Genomic DNA, 12027 nt, shown 5'->3' on the forward strand with positions numbered 1-12027 from the left:
AAAAAAAAAAAAAAAAGGTTGGGCAGGAGATATAGAACAATTCTGGGCCAGGCATGGTAGCTCACACCTATAATCCCAGCACTATGGGAGTCTGAGGCAGGAAGAACACTTGAGCCCAGGAGTTTGAGAACAGCCTGGGCGATGTAGGGAGAACTCATCTCTAAAGAAAAAAAAATTACCAGATGTGGTGGTATGCACTTGTGTTTCCAGCTACTATGGAGGATCACCTCAGGTGATCTGCCCACCTCGGCCTCCCAAAGTGCTGGGATTACAAGCGTGAGCTGCTGCGCTGGGCCTTCATTGGCTATTTCATGCTGAGATATCTATTTCTTCTCCACATCGGAAGCCTCCTCGCTGAGGAGGGAACTTTATGACTAATGTTTCCAGGCTGCGTTTACCAAATGAGATGACCACTTCCACGAGGGCTATTTACATACAAAAATGGCTGCCCCTGCCTGACTTGCTCTTACCTGTACATTCGCCTCCTGTTTCTTCCCTCATAATCATCCATGGCTCTTTTCCTTGCTCCAATAAGGTGATTAAATCTGGCTTAGATATGGAATGTCCTGCTTACAAAGAAAAGAAGTGCCACAAAATACAGAAATCAAATTTGAAGGTCAAATTTAAAAGTACAATTGCAATAAATGAAAGGTCAAAGTGATACAGAATAAGATTTTAGAGAAGAGTGAGAGAAAGAAGAAAAAGATCACCCAGGGAGAGTCAATCTTTTTGTTTGCTGGTTTTCAAAAAATCTCGCTCTGTCACCCAGGCTGGAGTGCAATGCTGCAATCTTGGCACACTGCAACCTCCGCCTCCCAGGTTAAAGTGATTCTCCTGCCTCAGTCTCCTGAGCAGCTGGGATTACAGGCATGCGCTACCACGCCTGGCTAATTTTCGTATTTTTAGTAGAAATGGGGTTTCACCATGTTGGCCAGGCTGGTCTCAAACTCCTGACCTCGTGATCTGCCCATCTCGGCCTCCCAAAGCACTGGGGATTACAGGCATGAGCCACCATGACTGGCCTCAAAAGAAATTTAAACGTATATGTCCTCTAATTGCAGTAAGCAAGCATAAAGTGGTTGAAAACACACACTCTAAAGCCTGGGATTGGCTGGGTGCGGTGGCTCACGCCTATAACTCCAGCACTCTGGAAGGCTGATGTGGACGGATCACCTGAGGTCAGGAGTTAGAGACCAGTCTGGCCAATATGGCAAAACCCGTCTCAACTAAAAATACAAAAATTAGCTGTGGATGTGGTGGTAGTGCCTGTAATCCCAGCTACTAGGGAGGGTGAGGCAGGAGAATCACTTTAACCCAGGTGGTGGAGGTTGTAGTGAGCTAAGATCGCACCACTGCACTCCAGCCTGGGTGACAGAAGACTCCATCTCAAAAAAAAAAAAAAAAAAAAAAAAAAAAAAAAAAAAAAAAAAAACAGCCTGGGATCAATTCCTGACTCTATCACCTTCCAGCTGTGTGTGACCTTGGGCAAGTTACTTACACTGCTGCTCAGTATTCTCACTTATAAAATTGGGAAAATAATAAGGCTCTTGGGAGTATTAAATTACTTGATATATGAGTAAAGTACTTAGAAAAATGTCTGTGTGGAAATCACAAAGCTAGCTGTTCACATTACGCTACTGCAGTTATTTTACTCAGAGTATACAAGAAGAGATATCTATAGCACATTCATCCCATTTTACACATAATTTTCATGGATTATAAGTTTCAACCATAAATCAAATAAATTCTGTCTCAGGAAACGGACTGTTTTCTCCTCAGTTTTAAGTAAGTTTAATTTATCCAATCCACCACCCTATGACTATATGAACAGGCTATCTCTTTTGATAATAATAGCAATTCAGCACCCTCTGTCAAATTAATATCGCTGCAAATGGATCAGATAATAAAATGGAGCACTACAGCGATTCTGTGCATAAAATAAATAAGAAACCTGAACGCCCTGACATTGGTTCTACAATGAACACCAGAAAATTCTAAGCTAAACCACTGGTTCAACCCACTTTCTGGGTTAAAGAGACAAATAAAAGAAGTATCAGAGGGAGGTGTGAATGTCACCGAAAGATAGAGAAAATGAAAGTGTTGAAAGGAGCTGCCATTGCTGACTCAAAGCTGAAACCACCTCAATAGAAATAGAGAAAATAAATTTAGTTTCTTAAAAGGCAGCCCTGAAAATCACAACAGAAAAATAATATATTCTACAGAACAGATGATTCTAAATTATTCTAAATCATTCCAGGTCGATAAACATACCCAGTGAGACTAAGTTATCGTAATTCTCCATCATCACCTCCTGGTACAAGGTCTTCTGAACCAGGTTGAGATATTCCCACTCCTGATGAGAGAAGTCTATGGCCACATCCCCGAATGTTATCGATTCCTGAAACAGCAAATCGAAACAGCAAACTCATGTATTACTGGGGAAATTAAAGAAAAGACTTAAAAAATGGAGTGGAGGGGCCGGGCGCGGTGGTTCATGCCTGTAATCCCAGCACTTTGGGAGGCTGAGGCGGGCGGATCATGAGGTCAAGAGATTGAGACCATCATGGCCAACATGGTGAAACCCCATCTCTACTAAAATACAAAAAATTAGCCAGGCGTTGTGGCACATGCCTGCAGTCCCAGCTACTTGGGAGGCTGAGATAGGGGAATCACTTAAACCTGGGAGGTGGAGGTTGCAGTGAGCCGAGATCGGGCCACTGTATCCCGGCCTGGGCAACAGAGCCAGACTCCATCTCAAAAACATTAAAAGAAAATGGAGTGCATGGCCAGGCGTGGTGGCTCACGCCTGTAATTCCAGAACTTTGGGAGGCCGAGGTGGGTGGATCACCTGAGGTTGGGAGTTCAATACCAGACTGACCAAGATGGAGAAACCCTGTTTCTACTAAAAAAACCCACAAAATTAGCCAGCATGGTGGAACATGCCTGTAATCCCAGCTACTCAGGAGGCTGAGGCAGGAGAATCTCTTGAACCCGGGAAGCAGAGGTTGCGGTGAGCTGAGAATGTGCCATAGCACTCCAGCCTGGGCAACAAGAGTGAAACTCTGTCTCAAAAACAGAAAAAAAAAGAAAAAAGAAAAGAAAAATGAAAATGGAGTGGAGGAGATGAAGGACTGCATTGCATGCAGCAGAAGAGCAAGATAACTGGCATACAGACCAGAAATATATGCTATCAGGGAAGGGAATGAAGTAGAATTTATACATATTTTTGAAGAAGATTGAAACACAGACAAAGCTTTCTGCCTGTTCTGGGACACTTCTTAGGTATCTGACCCTTTTGAAAATGACAAAATAATAATGTTTTTCTATTAAACTAAATCATTATTATGCACATAATGCCCTGGTGGTATCTGCCTCATAAATTCTCAATCAATGTGTGTTAACTAAGGAATATTTTGACTTGGAAGAGAACTTAAACTTTTAAGATGTTTTACGCAAGAGATGTTTTATGCAAAATATGTTTTATGCAAAATATGGTACAGATTCTCAATTTTAGAAAACTAGGTTTCCTGTGACCTCGTGGTGCAACAGTAGTGCATCTGACTCGCGCGTCTGACTCCAGAAAACTAGGTTTCCTTAAAATTAATAATCTCTTCAAGCATCAAGTACTTCATTACGTCAAATCTTACCATGAGCATTTTTGTTTGTTTTGACAAAGGATATTATCATGACATCATTATTTTATGGTATTTGTTTTTCAGCACTTTTTATCCAGATCCACGACTTCTGTGTTTACAAGTTCCAATCCAATAGACTAATTCACATGAAGCATGAGATTTTATCCTACCTGAAGATTTAGATCCTTCAGTGCCAATTTCCACCTATCTAGCTGAAAAACTCAAATGTCTGGAAAATTTCAAAAACTTCCCATGGTCAAATGGAACTGTTGTCTCAATCGCAACAAATAACAAAACCGACCTGAAATGCGTATATCTGTACTCAAAGAACTTGCCTCCTTTCCTCTGTATCACTGCCCAAAATAGAAGAATGGGCACCTAGAGGACATTGAGTAATTTGGTCAATAACAACACGAACGCTAGTGAATTTGCAGTGGCCCACCTAGCGAGGGTGCTGGGTGACGTGGTACATATTTTATGGGAAGAATGAGAACTGGGGATTAGGTTAACTGAGCACCCTCTCACGAAGGTAACTTCAGGAAAAATGATGAAAAGATGTACATGACCTAAAAAATCACACACACACATCAACATGGCGAGAAATATCAACTTACACAGGCCATGGTTTGAGACTGGCAAGAGTTGATCAGTCCTCAAGGTTTCTCTACCAGAAGGGCAAAGTCAAAAAACCAAGACCTGAAAGAAGAGAAGACCTTGAGACCAGTTGTGCTTCAGTGTTCCCCATAGGACTCAAGGTAATAGTGCTGTTTTCCTCTTCCATTCCAAGTTCCAAACTACCTCCTCTTACATACAATTTGGGAAGATTAAGATTCTGGATAAACCCATTTCCTCCCCGACTACCCAAGGGTCTCACCTACACAGAGTCATACATCAGAAACATACTGTCATGGAAACCAGACCCAGATAATTCATTGGGAAATTTTCTGGCCAATGTATGATGTTGGTGAGGCAGATGTGGACCTCAGATTAGGCAGCTCTGTCCTGCTTTGAGCAGACCTACCTCTTTCCATTCCCTCCTTTAAGGGTAAAAACAGGGCACATCATCCATATCAGAACCCCTTTTTAGTCTTAAAATTGGGTGAAATTGGTCAAGATATTGGAGACAGATAGCGACTGTTCAGCATTCTGAGCCTAGCAAAGCTTCCTAGTTAAATATATAACAGACTATCACTGTCCTAGAATACAAAGTGAAATTGAGAAAAATTCAAGGACATGAAAAATATCAGAAACAATGTCAACAGAAATATCACACTGACCAATACATTTATTTTTGTAAAATATATAAATACATATCCATCAATACAGAGAGAGAGGCTGACAGACAGATAATCATAAAATAGGCAAGGTGGCATGCACCTGTAGTCCCAGCTACCCGGGAGGCTGAGGCAAGAGGATCTCTTGAGCCCAGGAGTAGGAGTTCAAGGTTGCAGTGAACCATGATTGTGCTACTGAACTCCAGCCCGGGTGACAGAGCGAGACTCTGTCTCCAAGAAACAAAAAAGTGCTTATAGTTATAGTGCTTATATCTCACTTGTATTCCATTTTGGCTCAATACATGAAACAACTAAATAAAGCTAAAGGAAAAGTAAATAAACCTTTGCTTAGCAACTTCCCAAAATCAGAGTTTGATAAATAGCATTCCCTATACTTTTGTGTGGCTCTTGATTTTTTCATTATTAATGTTTCCTTCGTAATTATTGTAAGCATGGACATATTAACTTGAAATGTGTATGTGTTGCCAATTTGTTAAGGTGGGAATTTCAACAAAATTATTTTTTCGCTAAATTTAAATTATTTTACTGAATGGCTTATCTTCTGTGGGTTCTTTTGGGTCGCCAAACCTAAACTCACTTCATCACTGGTTCTTAGATATGTTAGAATTGTGTCTCCAACAGCATGGGGAACTGTCCCTGAGTAAGCTTCTCTGTGAATGGATGATGGCCTCAATACAGCTTTATTTCAGGTCTTCTTAACAGAAGCGTTTATTTTTTTCCTAAATCTGGCAGGTAGTCAGGATATCCTCCAGATAGCTGCTGAATTTCCTTATGCAATCAATTTTGCTTTCCATCTAATATCAATACAGTGAAAACTACAAGGTTTAAAAGATATAGCATAAATCTGTTTATCACCATACACAGCCCATAGACTCAGTACAATTTGTTCATAGCCTGACTATTGCTGTAGTCAGACTGATGTCTCTGTTATGTGACATCACCACGTAGGTCACCTAAATGTCTCCAAATAGACTCTATCACATACTGCCTTAAACTTCCTCCTATTCAGATTTGACTTGCCTTCATAGATTGTATTTCAAAGGAAGCAACTCTATCTTTTCAGTGATTGTCCCATTTCAAATACTGCAATTTTCAAGTGTGGCATACTAGAAGCACTTAATAAAAGTCTGATTTTTTTTTTTGAGACAAAGTTTTGCTCTTTTGCCCAGCCTGGAGTGCAGTGGCGTGATCTCGACTCACTGCAACCTCCACCTTCCGGTTTCAAGCGGTTCTCCTGCCTCAGCCTTCCGAGTAGCTAGCTGGGATTACAGGCGCCCACCACCACGTCCGACTAATTTCTGTATTTTTAGTAGAAACGGGGTTATCACCATGTTGGCCAGGCTTGTCTTGAACTCCTGACCTCATAATCTGCCCGCCTCGGCCTCCCAAAGTGCTAGGATTACAGGCGTCAGTCACTGCGCCCGGCCCAAAAGTAAGATTTTTTTTTACCACAAAATTCACTTGTGGGAATTTCTAAAAGGAAATAACTATAGAAGTATACAACCAATATGTACAATACATTCATCAAAGATAATTTTTGACTATCGAAATTAAAAATACAAACATTAAAACACAGTAGGGAGTAGTTTAAACATATTATTCTCCCGACTATGGTAACAACCTATGCCATTATTAATAAGATTGATTTTAAATCATATAATCAAAGGAAAATAGTACCAAGGATGAGTTACTAAATAAGACAGGCTTAAAAATGTATGCACCCTGTCTCTACTAAAAATTAAAAAACAACAACAACAACAAAAAATAGCCAGGCGTGGTGGCGGGCGCCTGTAATCCCAGCTACTTGGGAGGCTGAGGCACGACAATCGCTTGAACCAGGAGACACAGGTTGCAGTAAGCCGAGATGATGCCACTGCACTCCAGCCTAGGTGACAGAGTGAGACCCTGTCTCAAAAACAAACAAACAAACAAACAAAAAGCAAACAAGAACAAAAAGTATACACAAATTAGTTACCTGGTATCCTGGTAAAATTAGGAAGACAGGCTCTCTTCTCACTCTCAAAAGTGATACCGAGTTGTACCCTATCAGAGATGCTAACATCTCAGTGCCTGTTTCCCCATCAGCAAATAAGGGATAGGGCGGCCGGGAGCGGTGGCTCACGCCTATAATCCCAGCACTTTGGGAGGCCGAGGTGGGCGGATGATGAGGTTAGCAGATCGAGACCATAGTGGCTAACATGGTGAAACGCCGTCTCTACTAAAAATACAAAAAATTAGCCGAGTGTGGTGGTGGGCACCTATAGTCCCAGCTACTCGGGAGGCTGAGGCAGGAGAATTGCGGAACCTGGGAGGCGGAGCTTGCAGTGAGCTGGGATCGTGCCATTGTACTCCAGCCTGGAGCACAGACTGAAACTCCAACTGAAAAAAAAAAAAAATTTTTTTTTAAAGATGATCAGGTAAGTAAGGAGAAAATGCCCCTTTCCTTACTCCCCAGCAGGTACAGAAAACAAGATACTACTCAGCCTCACATAAATTCAAAGAACTGGATCTAATAAAGTACTAGGTCAAGAATATTAAGGAGAGTGAATCTTATTTTCCTGCCAAATACAAACATTTATGTAAGTATTTGTAAATATTACAATACCTATTTATTATTATTACTGAACTATCTTTGGAAATATTACCATACTTGCAAGACATCTGGAAATCATAGATTACCACGATTTTTTCTGCAGTAACTTTGCATTTCTAAATTACTAATTCTGAGAGGATGTCTTACTTCATAATTTGTGCCCTGTTAAGTTTTAAATCGCATTTTTAATACCTAAAAGGTGTAAAAACTTGGATTGTTTTTCACCTCTGAAGGAGGTCCCTGGTAGCTCCCTCTCCTCTTAAAATGCAGGGATATATGAAATCCCATGTCAAAAGACTCAGTTACAACACATTGACTTACAGATCTAATGGGCTTTATTTGTGATTCATGAAAGGGGTAGCCTCCATTGTACAAAACAGCATAAGAGCTCCTACTGAGCAATGGAGAAACAGTGGATTTTGTAAGGTGGGAACAAATAAGAGAACTATAGAAAAAAAATTGGTGACCATCAGGCTACTTCAGTTTACTTTTTTCTCCAAAGGTTAAAGTGGAGGTCATTTCCTTATTATGCTGACTCGGGTAGGCTGGAATCTCCTGTTTTCAGGAAAAACTGATCTGTTTGGCACTCTACCTGCTCCCTTAAAGTTTCAGTTTTGTAATGTGGCTTTTAGTATGAGTAACTTCATTTTGGTTTAGTCTGGTCTGTTGGAGCCTAGTGCAGGAGCTCAGTCCAAAGTAATGGTGTCTCATCATACTGGTTTTATATCCATGGTTGGGTTAGATTCCTTTTTCTAACTAAAATTGGAGTCTTTGTCTATTTCATTAATTCTCTTCTGTAAAGACAAAACCACACACAAGTGCTCATGCATGAAAACTGAAAACATATACACCCACATTTTTAAAGTGATTATCTCTGGGCAGGGAGGTTCGGGTTATTCTAACTTTCTTCTTCGAAACTATCTTAGGGAATGAAATTTTTGTGATGAACCTGCCTTAATTCCATCATCATAAATATAACTTCAAGATATTTCAAAGTAGTAATAAACTATTTCTAGAAGTATCATTATGGGGAGAGGGTACATGTGTCATAAAATAAATCTAAATATTAGGCCTAGAATGAAAAATCAGTGTGCCTAAAACATGTAACACTTTGTCTTCTTGAACAGCCTTTAGCTGTGTTTCTTCTACATAACTAGAAACAATTCACTATAAAGATTCTTTCCTAAATGGACAGGGAAATGTCTTCTGCACATTTAATGGGAACAGGTACACAAAATAGGTCAAGTAATTTGGGGCACACATTATATGCTCAATAAATGTGGCCACAACCCTTCCATTCTTTTCTGAAAAACCAATTAAATAATCATTTTGGATACAATCCTTGCAAAAATTTTGCAAAATTCCATTTTTTAAAAATGAGCTGCATGTATAGTTTAACATTTTGAGAACTGTGATCCATCACTGTAAGTCTAAAGAGTGTTAAACATTAGATCACAGCTATTTTTCCTGTGACAGATTCTTTACAATCATAAATCTTATTATCTGTATAATATCCAATCCCATGGATGTTGTATAATTTTCTTAACCATTCCTATAATCTTGTTCATTAGTTTTCTGCAAAACCATTCAAAGGCATAAAACTCCTTGATTCCAGATCTAAAACCCGAGTCTAAATAATCTGGATTATGGACATCCTCAAAAAATGCAAATGAACAAACATGTGCAGCAATTCTTTATAGAATTTCAGGGGGTTTGTGATGTCCCTTATGCCCATAAGGGCATTGGTCTACAGACAGTACACCAATAACTGAGAATTTCTATTTTGGAAAACTTAAATTCTGGCTCACTTCCTTCACAACACGGTTAAGTTTATATTCTTGTTGCTTTTGATCTACAGAAATCCAAAACGGAATATCCAAAATTGCCTCATAATACTTAGAGCTTACGTTTCCCCCCTCCAAGACTACAGGCGCATAATTTCACACACATAACCAGAAGGAAGTATGTTGGATGGAATCTGCAATCATCCTTCACCGCAGGTTCTTAGGGTCAGAATTCAAGAAGGCGGTGTCTGTTAAACATGTAAATGAAACTCCAAGAACCAGGAGATGGGGGCGGAGTAACATCCCTTTTCAGGAGGGAATCCTACACTCGAAACTGACAAACTCTGCCAAACTTTAGTCAGGCTATTACATCTTCAGCTAGTAACACTTCACTGTAAAATCTGGCTATAGCAAAGAACTATTCTAAGTCAGTTTAGCAAGACCCCTTCGCCTCTGTATTTTCATCCTCCACCGTCCCCCAGGTGACAAAGTCTTATCACCCAGGTCTCTCTCTCTCCAGAAATAATCCTTTTAGCTGCGTTTAGTCAGAATCTTCCTTAATCCAGACATTTCCTCTTAGTAATTTCTCATCCAGTGATCCTTAACCTTCTTGGCTATAAATTCCCACTTGTTCATGCTGAATTCGGAGTTGAGCCCAATGTTTCTTACCCACTGCAAAATCCCACAGCCGGGATCCCAATACCTACCACGATGGTCCTGAATAAAGGCTTTTGCATGCTTTAACAAGTGTCACCGAATAATTTTTTATTTAACAGAATCTATCATACCTGTCTTAAGGGCAATTACTCCTCTAAGCTTCCCATCCTATCTGTTGCTTCTCACTGGAAATCTTCATCTAAGACTCAGTATCTGATTTCCCACTAGGACCATTTCTCTGTTGTAGTCGTACTAGACTGAGAAGAAGGCACAGGAAGCAGCAGGGAACCTGGAGTCAAGGGTCAGTAGACCCCACAGAACCCTGCGAAGCACGCTTTGCAAAGGACACGCACGGCATGTCCAGGTAACACAAGGTCGACCACGCACCCCTCACAGTCCCACAACTGCACCCGCGTCACACAGGCACGCCGGTCCTGACGCCGCTGCGCGGTCTCTCACGCTCCCCGCCTGTCTCCTAGAGACGGGCCCCTCCTCCGCATCTCCAGCACCCTAGGGCCTGAGCAGGCGGGAGACTCGCCCGGCCCGCGCCTGGGGCCTCGGTGCTCTGAGCGCCTCCTGCAGCCCTACTCTCACCGCCACGCAAGGTCCCACGCGGGCGGCGGGCTGGGGCTGCAGAGGCTCCCGCAGTGACCTGCGCCGCCTTCTTCTTCAGGTGAAACCAAGTGTCGCGCAGCGCAGAGCCAGAGGTCCCGAAACCGGAGCCAAGGGTCCGAGTTTTCTCCGTTCCCTCTGGAATATGTAGTCCAGGCCAGAACTGTCAGGACTGCAGGCACGGGTGAGAAGTGGGGTCCAGACTCCTAAAAACCTACGATAAATACGGCGATGACCACTGGGATGGCGCACCCCTCCCAACGCCCGAGCCCCGGAGACTTCTGGGAGTGACAGCCTTGCCTAGGAGTGCGCATGCGGAGATCGACAGCTACTGGGGTCCCTGACCTGAGGCTTAGGGTGGAGTTAGTGCGTTCTCAGAGCCAGTAGGAGGCGAGTCTGAGTGGAAACCGATCCAGGTAGCCTCGGAAGGGATCACCTGCTGGATGGGTGTGAGCTCCTCAGGGTGGGGCGCCGAAACCGTCATGGCCCCTGAGATGGCGCCGGCCTCCTTGGTAACACTTGGGACCGGGACTTTTAATACCACTCGACAGGCCCAGCTTGTCTCATCAAGTGCTAGGTAAATGGACTCACGTCCTATACGAGGGTTTGAAGTTCCATCACATTTTTCAATACATGACATTACGTTCTTCATCTTTGGACACGAATACATTTGACTAAAAACTTGACTAAAAAATCATCTGAAGAAATAACTACTAAATAGTTTTATTATTTTTGTTCTGGGATAGGCTTCTTAAACATAAAATAAGAAATTAAAAAATTTTTTTTGAATCTTCATGTAATACTTTGTAAATCTTGATAGTTACTTATAAGCATCCAAAATTTCCAAATGGTAAAAAATGAATAAGAAAAATTTTTAGGTAAGTAAATTTGGGGGAAATATTTACAACAGCTAAAACGGAAAAATAGATAATAGTCCGAATTTCCTGTTTCTTTGGCTTAATAAAATATTGATGGATACAGGCCAGGCACGGTGGCTCACGCATTTAATCCCAGCATTTTCGGAGGCCAAGGCAGGAGGATCAGTTGAGGCCAGAAGTTCAAGACCAGCCTAAGAAACAGAGTGAGACACCCCTCTTCTCCTCCCCAACTCTACCAAAAACAAACGTTAGCCTGGTGTGGTGGTACACGCCTGTGGTCCCAGCTACTCCAAAGGCAAAGGTAGGAGGATCAGTTGAGCCTGGCAGTTGAGGTATGATAGTGCCGCTGCACTCTTGCCTGAGCAACAAAGCAAGACCTTGTCTCAAAAAAATGAATAAATAAAATTAATTTAAAAATTAAAACTATTCGTCTGTACTCTAAGAGGAAAAGGAACAAAAACTAAAAATTCACCATTCAAAAATACAAATAGTCAAGGAAAAAAAAACTATTAAAGTTACAATCTAAGAACTTATTGATCACTTATTTCTTCTCTTAATTAGTTCTTGGATTTG

At 41.5% G+C, this 12027-nt stretch overlaps 1 protein-coding gene across 4 annotated transcripts in view; it reads right to left on the bottom strand.

Moving 5' to 3' along the window:
* The window catches only part of ZNF607 (zinc finger protein 607), a 23258-nt gene extending 12359 nt beyond the window's left edge, over positions 1-10899 (bottom strand). Inside the window, exons 1-4 of one of the 4 annotated variants that reach the window (XM_011952370.1) lie at positions 10352-10899; positions 4250-4331; positions 2272-2398; positions 471-569 (exon numbers count right to left, since the gene is read on the bottom strand). In XM_011952370.1, coding sequence (XP_011807760.1) covers positions 471-569; positions 2272-2398; positions 4250-4258 — 235 coding nt within the window. In that variant the 5' untranslated portion in view covers positions 4259-4331; positions 10352-10899. Of the gene's footprint in view, positions 1-470; positions 570-2271; positions 2399-4249; positions 4332-10095; positions 10279-10351 lie in introns of those variants that run through there. The other 3 variants (XM_011952372.1, XM_011952371.1, XM_011952373.1) reach the window with 3 other exon arrangements.
* Between the last annotated feature and the right edge of the window lie 1128 nt (positions 10900-12027).

The sequence above is a fragment of the Colobus angolensis genome, unplaced genomic scaffold, assembly GCF_000951035.1.
Source record: "Colobus angolensis palliatus isolate OR3802 unplaced genomic scaffold, Cang.pa_1.0 Scaffold34, whole genome shotgun sequence".
Taxonomy (NCBI): Eukaryota; Metazoa; Chordata; class Mammalia; order Primates; family Cercopithecidae; genus Colobus; species Colobus angolensis.